Genomic DNA, 21,568 nt, shown 5'->3' with positions numbered 1-21,568 from the left:
CACGTTGTTGTGCTATACTACGTGCCCTCCACATGTCCCGGCATCTTGCGCATTATGACTGCAGGCAACTTGCTGTGACGAAGACTTAATTGAATTGAATGGGAGCGAACTGAATTGCACGAAGAGAGGCTGGTTTAAAGAATGATGCCGAGAGATATGTGATCCAGTGCATCTCTGAGGCTGTGAGTCACAGCCAGCCGTACAGCCGGCAGCCGAAGACAGTCGCTTAGTTTGATGTTAACTTGTTCCTCCTCCGGCGGTGGCTGTCACCTCTTGGTATCCCTCTGTAGCGGGAGCTCAGATCAGCGGGGTATCTGAGGGCCTGTCGTTCTGCTCTCCATCACTGCCGCCACAGCTCCCTCTAGGACACAGGTAGCAAAGCTGTAGCGCCAACCGAATGCAAGGAGATTTATAATGCTACCAGTTCTGGTTGCTGATAGTGCTTCATGGTGGCTTGTTCTCGTACACAGTCTTTCTTAGTGGTTCTGGATATTGTATGAACAGCTCTGAGGTTGACCACTTTTCCATGTTGGCCACTCTCAAGAAAACCAAAGGTGATACTGTGCAGGAAAGGTCCATTATACCTGGAAATTTGCACATTTCACAAGACAGAAAAATAATTCAAAATGTTGTGAGTGGTTTGTATTCTTGTTCAGCCAAACTTTGACCTTGTCATTATTCAGTCATTATTTCCAATTTCTATTGTATGCAACTGTAATGTTGTTGTGACTAGAGAAGGGCAATACATCAATACAAGATTGATATTGCCATGAACAGTTCATTATTGTCCTGGGTTTGTTTATTTTAACTACAACTGAAGAAATTAGTCAGTTAATTGCAACTATTTTATGTGAATATTTTCTGGTTGTGTCTGTGCTTTGGACCGTTGGTCAGGCAAAGTAATTTGACATTTGAAGACATAATGGAATGGACGGGCATTTCCTTTTGCTATTTTTTTATAAACCAAATAATAAATTCGGCAGAATAATCAATCGTGAAAGAATTTTTTGGTTGCTGCTGAAATTATAATATTGAGACACTTTTTAAATGTTGTGTCCTCCACATCCTTAAAGCTGCATTACAGTTAAGTGATAACACTTTCTGTGATTATTTGAATGCTATTGCTCAAAGGGTGAAGGGAATTTCACTTGTACTTTTTTCAAAGTATTCCCAAAACACAAATAGTCCCACATTATATTGTTTTATTGACAAGTATTTCTGCTAAAAAAAAGCGCAATATTTCAGTTTTTTGTCAGTACTACCAAGTTTTCTTCCCATTTATCTATTTATTTTACCTCTGAACAGGCTCTCTGTGTATTTGTGTGCTATATGTAGTATGTAAGTGTACTATATCACGATATATATGATGCAGATCATAAAACTATAAATGACAGATTTTATCCATATTACCCAGTCCTTCTTTTGCCAATGTCACAAGAGGCACAGAGGACCACTAACTATCAGTGACTTGAATCAGATGGCATTGTGGCTTTTCTTAGCCATATCTCTCCTGGCCATTTTATTAACACAAGCTGTGCATCACTTGTAGGTCAATGAATCAGATAGCTAGCAGTAGCCAGCATGCTATTTCTATCAGCAATATTGCCAGTACAAGCCACATATCACTGCAAGTTGATTATCTCAGTTAGCCATCAGGGACAAGTGGCGTCTCTCTGTATTAGAGCGACTTCCTGTATAAGCGGGGCCACAAGCAGCCAGCTCACACATGGCTGTCCCGAGGCTCTGGTGATGGGCTCAGATGATCAGCTGAAGGCCCTGGTGGTTGAGTCAGAGGTGATCCTGACTGGCCTTGAGTGATGACTGTTGGAGCTCAGACTCCTGGTGGTTTGTTAATGAGCTGAGACAGAGGCACGCACAGAAAAACAACATAAAGGAAAGACTCAAAAGTTTTACTGGATGACAACAAAGAGGAATTCATTTTGCATTATAAAGATTTAGATTTAGTTAAATCAGTCGGTAATCATCGATCCTACGAGGTGAACTAAATCTTATTGTGTTTCTCTTTGCAGGGAGCTGTTCGTTTGATGAGGGCTTCTCTCAGTGTGATTACCAGCAGGATCCCTATGATGACTTTGACTGGACGCACATCAACACCCAGGAAGTGCCGTACGTCTCTACAGACCTGCCACAAGGTGAGACTGGACTTCTGTCTTCTGTTTTTGTCATCCACTTCTAGAGTTCAACACCTCACAGTGAGGCAGAGTAACTGATTACTGTTTCTCAGGTATTTTACTTAAGTACAACTTTGAAGTATTTGTACTGTACTTGAGCATTTTTGTTTTATGCTGTTACTTCTACTCCACTACATTTCAGAGGGAAATATTGCACTTTTTGCTCACTACATTCATTGTGCAGCTATATAGTTAGCAGATAAGATTTTTAATAAAGCCACATATGATAAGTTTATAGAATACAATATAATGTTCACAACTAAACCAGTTCCTTACCTTTTTGGCTTGTGACCCCTTTTAAAAACAAGTAGAGTGTAGTTGTCTCCTTGTCATGTTTCAGACATCTGTGAAATGTTAGCAGCTCCACCAAACAGACATTTAACCTCTAAACTTCTCAGATGGCTTCATTTAAATCAGCTTGAGTCCATATTGAGTACTTGTTTTTTTCTTTCTTTTCCCATTAATCATCTCACGACCCGCCACGTCTATTTTATGGCCCTCTGTAGGGGATCCAAACCCCAAGTTTGGAACCAGTGGACTTAACTTGCGAACTGTATGTTAAATAGTCAAATCTTGCTCCACCTTGAACAACTACAGCACTTAAATGTTTCTCACATATTGATGCATCAATATTAATAACCTAATCATGTAATATATGTCAGTCACAGGGGCCATTTTTCTGCAGAACCAGGCCATTCGTTTTTGATCCTTTAGTCCATTTTTTAAAACACTTTAACTTAAGTAGGAGTTTGGATGGAGGACTTTCACTTGAAGTTTTTTTTTACATTGTTCTGTAGTACTTTAAGTAAAGGATCAGAGTACTTACTCCACCAAGACATCCTCGCTTCCACCCTTCTCCTCTCTTTTCCTCCCGTCTCCTCTTTAATCAGTTGTTTTTTTTCTCCATGATGATGATGAAGGGGAAATTAAATCTTTCTGCCTCAGGGCTGAGGGTCTAATTAACAGAATATGAGGTCATTAATCAACGGCAGGGAACAGGGAAGGTTGCCTACTTTACAATGTTAAAAGCAAAATGTTATAACAGTAACCAGCTATGCAGTGTTGAGACAGTAAGTGGCTTTACAAAATTAAAACCACAGAGTAAGAACGTTGACTGGTGTGTGAACAATGGGGTTAACCACAGTGAAGACAACATGTTAAAATATAACAACCACAGACATGCTGGAGTTTCTTCATTTCTTTGTCATTCCTCTCCTTTCCTTTCCTGCACTCTTGTCTGCTGTTCTTTTCATTCTTTTACTGTAGACTTCTTTCCTTTCCTTTCCTTTCCTCCCATCGCCTCTTCTTTCCTTTTTTCTCCTTGTGTCTCCTCTTGTCTCCTTTTCTATCCTTTTCTTTCCCTTTCTCTCATCTCCTCTCCTTTCTTTTCCTATCCTCTTGTCTCCTCTTGTCTGCTCTTCTTTCTTTTCTTTCACTATGGTCTCCTTTCCTTTTCTTTCCTTTCCTTTCTTTTCTTTTCTTTTCTTTTCCTTTCCTTTCCTTTCCTTTCCTTTCCTTTCCTTTCCTTTCCTTTCCTCCCATCTCTTCTTCTTTTCTTTTGTCTTGTCTCTTTGTGTCTCCTCTTGTCTCTCCTTTTCTTTCCCGTCCTCTTGTCTCTTCTCCATTACGGTCCTCTCGTCTACTTTTATCTTTTTTTCTCCGCCCCCCCCTATTATTTCCTCTCCTCTTCTATCCTTTCCTCTCGCCTCTCCTTGTTTTCTCCTCTCATAGTTGGACTGGCCGTCAGGAGCATTGGGAGAAATCCCGGTGGGCTGGTCGCTCTGGCTGCTTGAACAGCCCATTATACAAAAACAAGAGCGAGAGAGATGTGTTGACGGCCCACTTTGATTATGCACCGGCCCACATTCTCCTCATCAACATCCCGCCCATAATGGGGCGGGATGGTGGAGTATCTTGTGGCCTGGTTGTGGTGGGCTGGTCTGAGTGAAAAAGACCAGAGCCATTTATTAGTCCCAGCCAGTCCCTGTCTCTTCTACTCTAGTTTCCTTTTTTCTTCATTCCTCTCATCTTCTCTTATTTTCTCATCTCCTTTCCTTTCCTTTCCTTTCCTCTCATCTCCTTTTGTCTTGCTTCCTTGTTGTCCTATCCTCTTCTCCTTTCCTTTCCTTTCATTTCTCTACTTTCTTTTCCTATGGTCTCGTCTCCTTTTTGCCTCCTTTTCTCTGATCTCCTCTCCTCTCATTCCCTCTTTTTTTCTTCTTATGTCCTTCCTTATCCTCTCCTATGATTTCCTCTCCTGTACTCCCCTTTCCTTTCCTTTCTTTTCCTTCCCTTTCCATTCCCCCTACTCCTCTCACCTTATCTCATCTCCCCTTATCTCCTCTCCTCTCCTTCTCTGTTGTGGAAGATTATGACTTTGTTGCCATGACAATGTGATGCCATTATTTATCTCTCATGCTTATCATCATGACAACCCAGCCTCGCTGACATTTAGAGAAAGGTTCAGTTCAACATCAGCTCTTTACGATTTTCACACACACACACACACACATACACGTTTCCTCTCAAAATGTGTGTGCTCCTGCTGTCTGGTATGCGGTCTTGCACTAGACAGGTGTGAGGAGCCATGCCCAATGGTGCAGAGCCAAAGTCTAGCATTTAATGTTATTAATACCAAGTGGTGTCACTGTGCAGAGTGGGCAGAGTTGGCAGTTTGGAGAGGTTAAATACCTTGCCCAAGAGTGCCGAGGTAATGCCTGGAATTAGCAAAGCATTAACGCCTGTAGAAGCTAGTGGAATGAGCAGGGGCACAGGAAGGGCAAGCCAGGTTAATGGTTTGGAGATGGTGATTGCTGAAGGGGGGTTCAGAGCGTTGCCTAAAGGTGCGGGAGCATGAACTGGCATTTGATGTGTTAATAATGCCAGCAGGGTGTGGGACACTGTTGCTGTGGCTGGAAAACGAGGTTGCTGGAGGGCCTTACAGATACAGCACTTGGCTAGGTTTTGTATTTGGAAGAATTAGCAGAGAATGGGTGAGGGGTTGAGTTAGTGGCTTAAATGCCTTGCCCAGGGACACATTGGTAATGTCTATTATTAGAACTGTTGTTTTCTCAGGCAATCCTAGCCACTAGTAATTTAGAAGTACAATGGTCTGGCTAGCTGCACTCCCCCTGAGGGCATGGCATGATTTAAAGCATAGGCACTAAACCTTTTTGACTTTTGACCCCTCAATACAAAAAGATACCCACCCCCTTCATTTAGGGGGAGGTCTTAAGAGCATTCGGCATTTCAAAGACCTTTGGGAGTGAGTTTATTTTGCTGATTAGTAATTCAGAGGACTATATATTGTCAAAGGTATTGGCAGAAGAAAAAGAAGTCATCTAAGAGCTTTACGCAGAATCGTTTTAGAGTCATTGGACAGCTCAGCCAACAATTACACTTTTGTTCCTTATATCCCACATTGATTTGTCACAGTTACTAATCACCATTTATGCTTAAGGCAGTACTGAGTGTGGAGGGATGGTTTGGCAGTTTTTGTAATAGAGATAAAACTATTCTATGTAATCTCTCTGGGGGTTGATGGTGGCACAAGCTGCCATGGCAAGGTCTCGATGCTACGCTGGCAACGTGTGCCGCGCCAGTTGAACATTCATGGGTTGGGGCTCTGTGGCTCAGTGGACTAAAGCAGATACTCTTGACTCATAATGTTGTCAGCCAGTACCACTCTAAACCTATTTGGCATGCCATTCGCTCTGTGTCTCTCTCTCTTTCCTCTTGGTCCTCTTTCCACAGTGTAACGTCTAATAAGGGAGGAGAAAAAAGGCATTAAAACTGCAGCAGAGCTGGTCTCTTGTCCACTGGATGTGTTAATAATGAGTGAATAATGATGGATAGGGATGTAGCGATTCTGAAACCAAGACTGAAGCTGCCCACGGTGACGACTAAAACACATGTAGATCATGGTACATGAAAATACTTGTCATTCGAATCAAATCATACCAGAGCAACTAACCTAAAATCCAAACTTTTAAGACATCACAACTTCGCCTCTTTAACTGTTAACCCGACTGATGTAAACGTGAAACTCTATCTTATCACTGTTTGCTATCAGACCTGACCCCAAAAGGACAAAAACTGTGAAAAAATACATTTTCTCCTTTCTCATCTGTAAAGTAGAGTTCTTAAAGACATGTCTATGAAACTACCAGAGGAACAGGAAGATTGAATAGTGAGGGGATGATTATTCCACAGTCTGGGAGCAACCACTTGATCACTCTTGTATTTTTAACAGGGAACTCGGATGACAAGCGGTGATTGATAAATTAATTAATCTGAAAGGTCTGAAAATGAAATACAGGCTGAGGAGTCATGAGTGGTTTTGGTCCATAAAGCCCGTTAAAAACAATAACATGATCTTAAAATCAGTTCTATATTTCATACGTTTCAGTGGAGGGCAGCTTTTAAGGTACACAGTGAGTCTTGTTCCTTCTTTGGGGACAAACTGGATGTTTGTCTATCAGTATTCAAGAGGTTGTCAGCTGTTTTGCTTCCTAACATGATTGGTACTATAAAAATGCTGAAAGTAAAACTCTCATTAGCCGTTATGCCAACAGCAGGCTGTTTCTGTTTTTGCTGAAGAATACTGTCCTCTGTCTACCAAGCTGCTGCCGCCGTTGTCGTTATGTGACATATCTAGGTCTTAAGGCTGTCACGGGGGTATTTTTAGCCTCATCGTTATATTTTGTCGTCATTCCATTAGCGGCCATTTTAGACTTTGGCAGTTCAAAGACATCAGCCATTTTAGAAACTGGCAGACTTCAGGTGTCAGATGTTCTTGGCATCACAAGGTGCGCTTTCTTAGCATGGGTGTTGTATCAGTTTCATGTACTGTCAGTCTTGTATTACTCATATTTTCCAATGCTATTTTTGTCTCAGATTAGGTGTTCTTATTGTTCCGTCCTTGTAAGCTTTGAATGATTTCCAAAATATTGAATATTAATTCAGTAAGCATGCAGGGGTAATTGGACATTGCTGATAGCCCTTCTATTCCTCAAGCAAATATTATTAAGATATTTTTCAAATACCTAATCCACTTGTTGTTATGATTTTGCAGCAGGCAGTGCTATGATTAGCTGAACTGCTAAAGGTTATATTTTTGCTGTGTTGTGTGTGTTGTGACATATCTGGGTCTCTGACTGATAGAAGTATTTTTAGCTGGCACACCATCTTGGCAGCCATCTTAAAGGCACTTTTCTCATGTCACCATCTTAGCATCAGTGCCAAACATGAAGGAACAGGAGTGACAGCCATCGTGTGTTCATTTTGGATGGATTTAGATTGCAGATTTGGTGATAGAGATTGGTGCCTAGACTTGTTTCCAATCTGATTGGCTGTAGTCCAGTTTGGACGTTCTCATTCTCAGACTCGTTGGTGACATTCAGAACCAGGAAGTCGGATTATTTTTATGATGCTGTGGCTGAAATAGAAGTGTGTGCGTGTGTGTGTGTGTGTGTGTAGAGGCTTGATGTTGGGGTGGTAATAACAGAGGAAGAGAAGAGAGATGAAGAGAGAGGAAGGGCCAATCCAATAACTAGGATACAGTGTTTGGTTTTGAAAAGCTGATGTGTGCGTGTCCATGCACGCTCATGTTTGTGTGCACTGGTTGAAAGCCTGTTATGTTCTGCTGTATTCTGCAGAGGAAAGTGTTTTCTCACAGTAGATTAGCTAAACAATAAGTGATAATCACTATTGTCCTACAGCTCATTGTATAGAGCATATAATATATGGTATAATATGCAAATAGAATTAGCCAGTTAGGATGGAGGGATGTGTTTGTTGAACTGAATCACGGATATTGTGTTGTATGATACTGTATTCTGTTCTTTTCTAGTCTATTCTATTAAATTCTGTTCTGTTCTATTCTACTTTGATTTGTCCTGTTTCACTGTATTCTGTTCTATTTTATTCTATTCTATTTTATCCTACTTAGGGTCACACAATTATTATTTCAATGACTCGACCGATTGCTTGGCCTATAAAACGTCAGAAAATAGTGAAGAAACATCCATCACAGTTTCCCAGAGGCCGCAGTGACGTCTCGATATTTCTTGTTTTTGTCCAAAACTACAGTCCAAAACCCAAGGACATTCAATCTACAACAAGTCAAGTAAATCTTCATTTTAGAGACTGAAACCAACATATGCTTAGAATTTTTGCATGAGAAATGACATTTTTGATTAATTGATTGTTGAGATTTACTAACCAATTACTAGGTGTATTGTTTCAGCTCCAGTTCTATTCTACAAACAGAATTAAACACTATCATGGCTACCTCCTCTCTGTTTGTGATGAGCTAACGTGAGATTAGACATCAGGCAGGAAAGGATCACTTTTCATCATCTTTCATTGGAACAACATCTGGTTGAAGTCTGAGCTGATTACTGGAACATCTGGATGGGCAGACTGACTGTCCTGTCAGCACACCCAGATTATGTATTATTTCGAGCTTCATTTCCCACAGTGAACTACTGTAGGTGCAAGGTATAGTACTCAGTGGTGACAGCAGGCATAACAAAGTACTTGATGTACATTTATCATCAGCAGTGACTGAAAACGCTCTGTAGAGTCCCATCATATTACACTGACAAAACATGTGATTTTATATTTGAAATCAGCAGAGAAAAGAGGGCCATAATGTAAGCAGAACCACAAAAATATAACCCAGAGGATGGCTATGAAAAGTGCAGGTATTCATCTGACAGTGCTGGGTAGTTGCAGGTAATGATAGGAGCCTGTGCAGAACGCAGCGACTGGTGTCAACATGGCATGCCATTGTGCCTGCAAACTGGCCACTTTACATTTTGATCAAGTCTCATGGTATTAAGAGGGGAGGGGAATAAAGAGAACAGAAGGTGGAACAAAGGACTAGAGGAGAAGAAAGAAAATTGTGTCATTTCATAAGTGCATAAAATAAGGAATATAAAAGAAGTATCTGTGCTCCTCTCTTCTCTTTCCCATTTTCTGTCGTTATTTGTTGTTGGCTTGCTGAGAAACAGCCCCACAATCACAAAGGAGAAACAAATGACACAGTCGTAGGGACAGGGGTTTGTTTTATGTGTCTTGGGCGGGGGGGCTGATGACTTGTTTTTGCACTGTAAGCCAAAAAGGAATGAGAGCAGAGAGAAGCAGAAGTGAGTAAAAACATGCAAACACAAAGGAAAACAATAAAGGCTCTTTTTGGGGGTTCTGTTCACATGACAAGAAACTCAATGCTTGAAAGTGTCTTTGTCACAGGGGGAAAGCCAAACTCATCGGTTTGAGTTCAGTATATAATCTACTTGACTCAAATGCACAGTGTTGTCTCAGGAGAATGTCTTGGTTTCCTGGTTGGCTTACTGTAAAATGACTTGGTGTGCTTCATAGACAACACGCACAGTCATGGATATATAATGATTCCAGCTGTCAGAAAGACACAGAAAGGGATGAAGGGTGATTTAGATTCAAGATTCAATGATTTAAATTCATCACATGCATATCGTAGGATGTACAGTGGAATTTAAAATTGCAAACATCAAGACAATATTATCAATGTGCAATAGTGATAAAAACACCAAATACTAACTAATTAGGACAAAAAAGGAGAATATGCAACAGGGTAAGATTTACTCACCTTTACTCAATTATAGTCACAAGTGGTCTTAAATAACATGTAAGGGGAGGAGTTAAGAATACATTTATGGAAGCTGTATCAAGAAAAATACATAAAAAGACTCTGTAATTTTCCAGTTCATAGAACTGTTGCTGCTGTCTGTCTGCAGCTGTTCATTCTTTTTCAGTGTGGATTATGTTTAAGACAGTAGCAGAAAGAGCTGGTTTACTCATGTAGGTACATGTAACACAGGCAGTGGGCATCCAGCCTACTCTTTGGCAAGCCCACTCATAATGCTCACTGTGTCTACACTAACTACCCCCTCAGAGGGCACCATTGCTAGTCTGTTCAAGCAGTGAACTTCAGCAGGTATGTGGCGCACAAGCACCAACAGCTGCAAACACAAATGAGATGATTCATGGGTCGTGATTCACAAACACTTTGAACCTGATACACTTTGAATTACATGTGAACGCTTTGAACCTGATGCACTTTGAAATGCATGTGAATTAGCTTTTTAAAAAATCTTTGGTGACCCCTTCCTTGCCTGTGTGTCCAGGTTCCTACATGTATGTGGACGTCTCTCAGTACGATGTCGGGGAGAAGGCCAGGTTCCAGCTGCCGGTCATGAAGGAGAATGACACCCACTGCATCGACTTCAACTATCTCCTCACCAGTCCTGATGGCTCCAGCCCCGGCACCCTCAACGTCCTGGTGAAGGTAATGAGAATAAACACAATAGAACTGAGTATAATAAAGATGCAGTCGTTTATTTGCCTGAGACTGATTGTACTGGTTCAGTTTAGATGGTATTACCTGTATAGTAAACAAGCTGTCCTTATCTTGTTAGCTTTGAGACATTAACATTCCCCCATTAAGAAACAAGACTGTCTGAATGCCTTTACTGGCCTCTACATAGCAGTTTCAGACCGTGTGAGGCAAAGTTTCATTTCATGAGACACAAGCTGGATTGCATTATCTTATTGTTTTACTTCATAAAGCAACTGCAGATGAGCTAAAGCTGTTTGTTTGTCACAATGGCAGATGATGAACAGAGCCTCTTCAGTTAAAACAAAACAAAACAGGATTTATGGCAAATGTGGTCTGGTTTCTGTGAAACACAACCACAAGCAATGCAGCTAGCATGCGGCCTCAACCAAGAGTTTGTGTAGGGCTTCTCAATTAAGCAACAACAATTTATAATAAAACATTATCTTTGAAAATCAGTCTTTGCGTTTAGATTATGGTGTAAGATTAAGCTTTTTTGTTGGATGTCTAAAAAAGTGGGAAGTGTGGGGGATAGACTCAGGATGGCCATATCTAACACACATTCCCTCCACTCTGCCTTCTCATCCTAAAGTGGTTAGAAAACACATTAACAGGAGATCTTACTGGTTCTGCCATTTCCTGGTTCTGAGCAGCAGGGGAGCATGACGAGAAGGAAGACTGCCCTTCAATCTGATGACACAAATTTAGACTCACATTACTGCAGTTGACACGGACAAGCACAAAAAGAATGACTTACAGTGTGTTATAATCTGTGCCGTTATTATTTTACTGTAACTAGATACCTCACAGTGTAATGGAGGTCTGAGTCCATCAGGAAATACACAGGACTGTTCTGAGGTTCAGCTATCTTGTGGCTTTTACACTGTGCTTTGTGTTATTTCTAGGTAAACAAGGGTCCATTGGCCAACCCCATATGGAATGTGACATCCTACACTGGTAAAGACTGACTCAGAGCACCACTCAAACTCTCATTTCATAACTTACTCCGACACTGTTGTGATTTTTTGCACTTGTGTGTTGACTGTAATGCTGTCTTTCAGGTAAAGACTGGCTGAGAGCCGAACTCGCCGTCTCCACCTTTTGGCCCAATGAATATCAGGTAACTCCTTTTAGCAACAACCAACAGCCATGTTTATACACGATTCCTTTATCTTGTGCATATTTCTTAATTTCCACTTCATGCAAGTGCGAATATACAAACAACACACACATTGAAAAAAATACAAGCACATGCTGCGAGGCAGGCAGCTGATTTATTTATGTTGACTGAGGCTCAGGAGGTGACAATTAGGCTAGAAAGACCCTGGAAAAATGAGATGGGTGTGTTTGCAAGTATGGGCATGTGGCACTATGTTGGACACTGATATTGTCATGTTGTTGTATCTTGTTGTACGACAAAGTCTAAATGGCTGAACATTACCATTGCAGAAGTAGAAATTATTGGAGGACTGTTGAATTGGATGCATTGTATTCAGCATGTGCATTTGAACGGTCCTTCTTTGAGTCAGTATGAGCCGTGTGTGTGTTTGTTGCCTGGTGTTGACAGATGTGTGCATGTTGTGGGATAGTTCGTCTCCGAATGTCGTAGCAGGCGTGCACACACACTGATCATGTTAACACACACAGCCTGGGGACCCAATAATATTACTGTAAGGCGAAGTGTGAAAGCATCCTCCAAATGGCCCATCTGGAGCCCAAATGGCCCTTGGTGACTGTGGGAGGAGATCACCAGCATGAAACTCGTGTGTCAACATGTTTTAATTGAACATAATCATCCTGGTTTGCTGAGGCTTATGTAGGTTTTTCAGGGTATGAAACAGGTTATTGGATTTGAGTTTATGAAGCTATTTTTTCATGTGCAAACATGTTTCTGTGTTAGCACTTTAACTTGAGCTGTAATGAGACTGGTTTCACCAGGGGAAGACTCGGCACATGCAGAATCATGTAGTCACGCACAAAAGAATTGACACATGCACACACACACACACACACACACACACACACACACACACACCTGCTCAGCACTATGTAGGTAGTAGGTATTTATTCTTTATCTTGAATGAAAATGTAATGTTATAGGGGAAACTGCCACTGAAGTTTTATTTACAAATTTCATAATGAAAGCAATCATTAGTTGCAGCTCTCACTTTATTTTATTTACTTATTTTTATTCAGGATTTGTGGCACTGGCAAGATGGTTTTTGTTTTCCATCACTAGAAATGTGTTGCCAGTTTAATATTTATTTACCTTCAGGATGGGTCTTACAAGTACAGCCTTCTCACATAAAAAATAAAAAAATTAAAAAATAAAAATGATGATGATGTTGATGATGAAGTTAAATTAGAGTGTGTTTAGAGCAGCACCATACGGTTTTATTTTGCCCACCAGATGTTCCTAGAGAATAATACAGTTTTTAATACAATAGGCATTTGCTTTTGGCCCATGGGCCACCATTAAGTTTCAGTTTTGGCCCTCCAAGGGAAAAGTTTGGGTAACCCTGGCTTAGAGAAAGCAGGTGCTAAAACCCAGCTGACATTTCTCATGAGATTTGATTTAAACTTTTGGATTCAGTGTCCAAACATGCATACTGTACATCAAAGTGATATATGCGATGTGTTGATAAAAGGATATATGCAACCATCCAACACTGCTCTGGAGTGATTATATGTCAGTCCTCAGCCTTCAGCGTTTCAGAGTTGTTTTGCCCTTGTGAGAACTTGTAAACCTAAGCTATCAGTAATGCTGCCTCACGCTAAAGACAGTCAGTCAGTGCTTGACACCTGCATGATCGAAACACTACCTCCTCAGAGATGACCACCATCAAATCCATGAATCACAGAATGCAAAGGGTCTCACGGTTGATAATTAAATTCAACAAGTAAACAAAATGAGCAATGACTTGCATCCTGGCTGCGGAGACCCTAGACACCGTGGGAATCATTCATCATTGAATTCTTAAATACATGATCATTAACGCAGCAATAGACCACATTCAGCTCTGATGTCGCGCTCAGGTTGGGAAGCTCAAATGCTGTTATCATTAGGGTAATGTCCTATAAACGTTGGGAATCTGACAAATCTTTTCACCACTTCCCAGACTATCAGCAACTGAAAAAACTGTATATTTTCATGGAGAATCTGGAGGGACACCTGGCCATATTTTAAGGAAAAGACAACATTGAAAACAATAGCATTCAACCACTTTCTAGTTTGCACTATGCTACGCCTTTCCTATTGTATCGTGTAACACTATCAAACGGTAATGTTAGCCAAGAGAAGCTAATTGGTTAGCAAATATATTAATTCACCATCAACTACGGCCAACTATCCCTCGGAATTTTTCTCCATCCATTTCATTTTCAGTCGTTGATCTATCGGGAAGAGATATTTCAGATTCCCGACATTCATGTGACTCGCAACCAGGAACGCTGCACGACAACGTTATGCTCTGGACAACAGCATTTGAGCTACCCAACCTGAGTAGTCCCAGTGTGTGAATGTGGTCTATTGCTGGTCAATGATCATGTACTTGCAACTAGTTTCAACTGACCTGAGACATGACTTAAATAATGAAGTTAATACGTTACACAAAAAGTTTACTTTTCAGAAAGATTACATTTATGCATTTGCACACACAAATTTGCACACAAACGATTAGCTCATGTTATGGCTACCAAAACAAACGTGGTTATGATAACAGGCAACGGTCAGCAGACTGGGGAGGCAGGCAGAGAGACAGGCGAGTCGGTCCGCAGAAAGACAGAGATGAAGGTATTAAAAGTCAACTGATGTCTTTCTGCTGTGCTCCGCAGTGAGCTATGAGTGAAAGATGATAGGAGAGAGAGACAAGATAGATTGGGAGGGGAGGGAGACAGACAGGGGGGAGAGTGTGACAAGCAGGGGATGATAAGCTATGGGTAAACAGTTCACGGCAGATTTCCTCTTACAGGTGATGAATGACAACAACTGCTCACCCCCCCTCACTCTCTTTCTCCCTCTGTCTCTCTTTTTGATAGCGACCTCCTCTCCTCCCTCCTCCTCCTCTGTTCATTACAGAGCTCCTCTCTGAGTAAACACTGTTCGAAAACAGAGACTGCAAGCGAGAGACAGAAAGAGAGAAGCGGGAACGGGAGAGAAATGGCTAGAGAGAGGGATAATGATGGAAGGAATAAAGAGTGGAGGGCTAACGTGAAGGAGGAGGGTGGGAGGAGGAGAGAAATGAGGAGAGTAGCTCAGACCATGAGTTGATGAACAGAGATGGTGGTAAACGTAATCACATGTTGAATGCGCTGTTAGTTTTCCAAATCTAAAACGTAGAGAAGCAGGTTAGCGATAGGAACAACAACCACAAAGCAGTATTAAAAAAAGGCCCACAATTTGATCATCCCACATCGCGCTGCTTTGCTCTTGTTTTTTCTTATTCCTTCTGTGTTTTTTGTGTGTTGAAACACAGATACATGATCTCATAGTCTGCTGAGTCACATTTACTCATGCCAGTTTCTCAACCAGATATTGAAGTAAACAAGACTAAGAGTCTGTAGTTGCGCTGGGAGCTGGGTGAGGCTCTGCTCTATGGCGCTTTGAGCAAAATGCTAATGCCAGCATGCTTGCAAACATTAATGCACTGGGGTTTCGAATACGTGTGTAGGTAATGTATAGGTAATATTTACCATGTTCACCATCTTAGCTTAGTATGTTAGCTTGCTAACATTTAGCAAATGACAGCTGTAGTGACCCCTTTCGCCAAACGATCAAGGGCACCTGGCACCTGATGGTGAGGATGTTTCGACGCATGTAAATGACATGTCCACTTCACTGCTTCGATCCAAAAATAATCACAGCCCCGTTTATTGTCCACATTCTTCAATTCCACAGTTTCCAATACCAATAATTGTCTGCTTACCAATGCAGATGCAGATAAGCAATTCATAATAAAACAAACACCAAAATGGCACGACACGACTAGCCACGTCAAGCCACGACACGATCTAAAACTGATTGCTTCCCTTCTATCAACCACACCTGAGTGCCTCACCTGGCTAATTATATGACCTCTCACACTTCACGGCAGGGATGCCCCCAGTGGTGGGAGGCTCACAGCAAAAATAAATAAAAATGAAAATGAAACACATGCACAGAAATGGCTCTTACAACAGCTAAATACAAAGTACAACTGATGCTAATGGGAATTACTGTCAGTCAAATAGAGACATTTCAGCCTGGACCAGAGCAGTTGTTTTACAAAGTGGTCATCTCAAGATGAGAAGCATATGTAGATGGAGAATGAGTCAAGAGAAGAATGAAATGAAAACAGAATAAAGGAAAAGGCAGGGATGAGAAAGAAAAACAAATAGATTCTGTCATTCTCTACCTTACCACATTTGGTTTCATTACTCATTATCATTTCAGTGGCAGCCATTTTATGTGTACCAAAGGAGATTACTATGATCCAACGGGAAGTATCTCATTTATCCTTCCTGGCTTGTTGGCCAGAATGTAAAAATCCAGCATCAGTCTGGATGGCAGCTTTGTATTTATCCAGTCTAATGCACATCACTGGCGGCTGCCGCTGACATTCTATCCGTCCTGTGACAACTTAGATTGGATCCATCAATTTGACAGCAAATTTAAATGGCAACAGTCGTACTTCATAGCCTCCAGTGCACTCAGATTGCATCTAAAAACTCAGTTCAGAGGCACAGTTTCTGATTTAGTAACAATACTAAAGAGGGTTGATGATTTGGTAACAGTGCCATAGAGGGTTTGTGATGTGCAAGCAGAGCATTTGTAGATTATGTAAGTCGTAGTTTTCTCCTAGGAACGGCATTGACAGTGTTTTTGCTGTCGTGTTTTGTTTTTTGTACCTTTTGTATGCTCGAGCTGTTCCATTTACTAATTTACTTTTAGAAATACACTCAGCAGCAGAGATTTGAACAAATAAAGCAACAAACAAATTAAAAGGTAAATTAAAAACAGTATATTTTTGATGCTCTCATTTCTTTTGAATGTTTTATACCAAAGCATTTTTATTATAAACTTTCTTGAAAAGTCATTTTGATCTCAATGAGACTACACGATGTGTAGTGAAAGATGCTGCTGTGTGTTTAGTGGAAAAAAAATGTCCTCCACTGTACATGATATTTATAATAATGAAGACAGTAATAGCTAAATCTCTCTCTTTTCTCAGGTCATATTTGAAGCAGAGGTTTCGGACAGCAAAGCCGGCTTCATCGCCATTGACGACATTCAGGTGCTCAGCTATCCGTGCGGTAAGTCATTAGCATGCCAGCAATTAGTCCTAGTTCGCTGGATAGACGCTGATAGCTTTGGCCACTAATTAGACTGTACCTGGGATGGTTTCCTTTGCAGTTGAATGGGCAGATAAGTGGGAAGGTGACACAGGAGAGGAGGGATGCAGTGAGAGGAAAAAGACAAGTCATAGAGAAAAATGAGAGAAATAAAAAGGTGGAGAGAGATTGTGCTAGGGAGAACCGGAGAGAAAGAGGGAGTAGGAGAGAGTGAAGCGGGAAATGAGACAGTATTAGGGCAATCATAGAAAGAGAAGATTCTGACCACTCAGCACTTTCCCTCTTTTTAACCCACATGCACACACACAGTTGCACAAACACACACACACACACACACACACCCACACACACAGAGGGAACAGTAGCTGTCTTGTCTCATACAGACAGGAAAGAGATGAGGACTGCGATCCATTTTAAATTCTCGCTACGTCTCAAGTCTTCTGCTCTCCTTCGCTTGAGTGTTTCCTTACTTCTCGAGGCCAAAAAAAGACTTGTGACGACAAACTGTTACTGTTAACGGTCGGGGGTCTGTTTATCTACAGCCATAGGAGGTTCCTGGAGGGTCCCTATGCTGGAAAGGAAGCAATTGCAGCTCTTTTGATCATCTGTCTAGGAGCAACAGAACAATTTTGTTTCTTAATAGATTCTATCGATTACAAGTCATAAAAATGAACTGTCTTGAAACGCCCTCTTGTACAGTTTGTGAGGTCCAGGTATCCCTGTAGTCCCTGTAACTGTCAGAAGTCAGCAATATGTCTCTGAAAGAAATTCCTGGAAATTAATTTTGTCATTAAAGTGACCTAGAATCTGAGAAAATACAAAAAGAAGAGCCCCAGTCATTTAAAGGCAAAGGAGCAGGACTCCTAATAGGAAGGAGCAAGTATTTCAAAAGGAATTAGTACTTAGTCTCCACAGTGGAAGCATTCATTCTCACAGCTGCATTTCTGGACACACACAAGTTTGTGTGTGCGTTTGTTTGCATGAATGCGTGTGTGCAAGCAAGTGTGTGTGTGTGTGTGTTTTCATTCACTATAGTAGCTGCTATCTATGATTGCAATCACCTCCCCAGAATGAAAATGTCATAGCTGAACTGCATCTTCAGGGTCTCAAAGACTTATTTCATATCTTAGCATGGTAGTTAAGAATTTGGAGCAATGTGAATTATATATACTGGATGTGGCACTGATGTTACCTCCCAGTGGCAATGCAGCTCTGTGCTTTGGTTTCGTCTGACTCTAGTTAAATCTAATCGCAGTAATAATGAACATATTCCTTAGGGTTAGGAAATGTCCTGAAAATGTGTATGTGTCTGTGATAACCTGACCCGTTTGTATCTATAACTCCCTCTGGCTCTGTCACTTCATACCTGATAAATAAAATGAAACCAAAAACTCTTAAAATACAAATATGTATGACCTCATTTCCTTAATTTGTTGCTGTAGATAAATCCCCGCATTTCCTGCGTCTTGGGGACGTGGAGGTGAACGCTGGACAAAATGCCACATTTCAGTGCATCGCTACAGGACGTGACACTTCCAACAATAAGCTCTGGCTACAGGTACAGCTACACACATGCATGTACACATACACTTAAATATAAACCACATTTTAGCTTACTTTTATGGGATGAACAAGAAACTATAGCTACACATATATACAGTGTAAGTGCAATTTGTCTGTGTTCACCCATATATAAGATGACATTTTTTTACTTATCACTTGTGGTATCTATCCTTGAAGATTTTTAATCTTTTTTGCCTTGGTTTTGAGATTTCTGCGATCCTCACAGAATTTGTGTTGCTCACACTGAAAAAGAACATTTGCAGAATTTAGCAGCATTACCTTGTTCCAGGCAAAGTGGATAATTGGTTACTAGATAACCCATGAAATGCAGTGTGAATCGTTTTCGCTGGAACTACTTTCAGCCAAAAAAAAAAAAAAAAAGGCCTCATGAAGGCAATTGTTTTAAATTTCCAATGCTGTGAGCACCACAAAAGAACTGGGCAAACAAAACCTGAGCAAATAAAACAAAAACAACATCTGCATGGTACACTTGAGGTAAAAGAGATATTTTTTCATTATTTGGGTGGATCAACCTTTAATATTAGACTTTTCATCTTTTCTTAACGATCCATTCAGCCTTGGCTTTAATAAATAAATAAATGCAAATATACAGTATATATTTGCATGTCCCCAGTATGATGGTGTAGAAATAGGCAAACACAAAGAGATGAAACATTGGACTCTATGTGGGACCCTCAGGACTGGCACATCCAATAATAAAGTGTCATCCCCACACACACACACACACACACACACATACACAGAGCAACTCCAGGCCATACATCCTACCAGCTAACATGATTAAGAGTTTAATAGCTGCTGATTTCATTATGGCTCTATTGTAGTCATGACCTTCAAACCTGCTGTCAGTGTGCAGAGGGAAGGTGATAGTGTGTGTGTGTGTGTGTGTGCTTGTGCACGCGTGCATGCGTACGTGTGTGTGTCTGTGGTCCTGTGCTGCCTTGTGACCTTGAGCAAGGCAGTTAACCCTCTAGCAGCCTCTGCAGCACCTGATCCGTCTGTGTTTTTGTCTGTGATTCAGAGGAGAAATGGAGAAGATATTCCTGTGGCCCTGACCAAAAACATCAACCACAGACGTTTCGCCGCCTCCTTCCATCTCAAAGAAGTCACTAATCAGGATCAAGATCTGTACCGCTGCGTCACCCAATCAGAGCGCGGCTCCGGGGTGTCTAACTTTGCGGGTCTTATTGTCAGAGGTGAGGATTTTAAAAATATTTTCCAGGTTATTTGATTTGATTAACTCTGTAATACTTTTACTGTTTTCTTCTCTTCTTTAATATTTTATATTTATTTTAATATTTTTTTGGAAGCCCACTGGTTGTTCACTAAGCCCAACCCCCCCACACCCTTAGTTACTGCTGACATGCCAGTCAAGCTTTCTGTTCTAGCACTGCACATCATGCAGTTTACAATTATAACAGTGACACTCAACATTTATAGTGATTTATGAAACTATGTGCCGTAGATGACAGCAGGTGTCTCATTTCTAGCTGTCGCCAGTCAAATTTGCCCACTGACCTGGCAGGCTAGCTAGCCAGCTAGCTAATTAAGCTAATGTTAGGGCCATGGTGGTGGCTGAAAACACTGTCTCTGACTTGTCTTAAAAATGAGAGCCCTGTAAATATTCACTTGATGGCTACATACACTATAGCACGCTAAAGCTACATGCCTCATGCAAACATTCTCACCAGTTGATGATCCGTGGAATAAGGTTAATGGTTCTTTGTATATGTTTGTATATTCTGAACAGTATGTTTCACGCTAACATTGCAAGAGAAAAGGCTTTTAAGATGAGGACTAACTGATGTGTCTCTGATAATGGGTTATTGGAATAACCCCAGTTTTTTATAAAGGGCAATAAAGAGCTGCTCACGTTATCTTAAATTTTGGTCGCATCCAGGCCTGGCTTCCTCAGAGTTGTTATTGCTATTCAGGGGATGTGCTATTGTGAGCATAATCCCACAGATTACTGGTAACATAATTAGTTAAGGATAAAATAACATCTCTGAGGTAAACACTGGTTACTACTGTATGAAGGAAGCTAGGAGACGGACATGCTAACATTAGCAGCTTACATTAGAGCAGACAAACACACTGTGAAGGCCAATACATCCCTTACACTTTGGCTCATATGTTTTTTATTCTAGGGAGTGAAAAATAAAAGTCTTAATATAAGTTTCACTCTTATACTATGTCCCAATTTTGAAATAAAGCTTGACAGACCCGTTGTGACCAGTTACAGGTGCAAAGCAGAGGTTTTTAATGTATGGTCAGTTATAAAGTTGGTTCGAATACCTCCATGACCCTGTCATTAATCGAAGTTATTTTCTTGACCCAGTTGCATATTTTGTGTTATGGATAACTTTTTTTTATTGTGTTTAACTTTCAGAATATCAAATGTTTTTCCAATCAAATTCACATTCACTGTGTCTGACTGATAAAATGTAAGCCACTAACACAATATAGACTAATGAGGAGAGTTTGTGTTTGAGTGTATGCAGATGTGTGTATGCCAGCCTTGTGTGCGTGTGTGTGTGTGTGTGTGTGTGTGTGTGTGTGTGTGTGTGTGTATGTGTGTATGCATGCTTGCGTGGGTGTGGACCAGTTGCATTAGTGTCTATGTGCACATGTGTATGCTGTGAATGTGTGTGTGAATGGAAACTGTGTGTGCTCCAGCTGTCATGTGCAGCTGACATGTAGTTAATAAGGTGTCACCAATGTGTGTTTGAGACGGGATGCTTTATTCATTCACATCCAATAGCTTACATATTCAATTCATCTCCCAGAGAGAGAGAGAGTGAGAGAGAGGAGGAGAAGGAGGGCAGAGAGAGGGTAAAGGCGAAAGAGCTTCAGGAAGAATGATACGGGAGTGACAGAAAGGAGGGGGGAGAAAATGGGAGACAGGGAGAGCAAAGACAGAAGTGGAGATGGTGAAGAAAAGTTAAATGTAAATAGTCAGCTCATTATCCCAAGAATATCCATATCAGAATCAGGAATATGTCTGAATATGTAAACAGCTGAGCAGAGTCATGTTTATTATTCTGCATAAGAGATGGCAGAGGAGAAAGAAATGAGGAATCAAAGC

At 41.0% G+C, this 21,568-nt stretch overlaps 1 protein-coding gene across 4 annotated transcripts in view; it reads left to right on the top strand.

Annotated features, from left to right (window-relative positions):
• Nucleotides 1-21,568, top strand: part of ptprk (protein tyrosine phosphatase receptor type K) — a 119,072-nt gene that overhangs the window by 40,702 nt on the left and 56,802 nt on the right. For all 4 annotated transcript variants that reach the window (XM_041958921.1, XM_041958919.1, XM_041958920.1 and 1 more), the window contains 7 exons: nucleotides 2,031-2,153; nucleotides 10,361-10,521; nucleotides 11,475-11,526; nucleotides 11,631-11,689; nucleotides 16,779-16,860; nucleotides 18,342-18,457; nucleotides 19,505-19,679. In XM_041958921.1, the coding sequence (XP_041814855.1) occupies nucleotides 2,031-2,153; nucleotides 10,361-10,521; nucleotides 11,475-11,526; nucleotides 11,631-11,689; nucleotides 16,779-16,860; nucleotides 18,342-18,457; nucleotides 19,505-19,679 (768 nt within the window). The remainder of the gene's footprint in view (nucleotides 1-2,030; nucleotides 2,154-10,360; nucleotides 10,522-11,474; nucleotides 11,527-11,630; nucleotides 11,690-16,778; nucleotides 16,861-18,341; nucleotides 18,458-19,504; nucleotides 19,680-21,568) is intronic.

Source organism: Chelmon rostratus, chromosome 18, assembly GCF_017976325.1.
Source record: "Chelmon rostratus isolate fCheRos1 chromosome 18, fCheRos1.pri, whole genome shotgun sequence".
Taxonomy (NCBI): Eukaryota; Metazoa; Chordata; class Actinopteri; order Chaetodontiformes; family Chaetodontidae; genus Chelmon; species Chelmon rostratus.
This window is presented reverse-complemented; position numbering and strand designations above follow the sequence as displayed.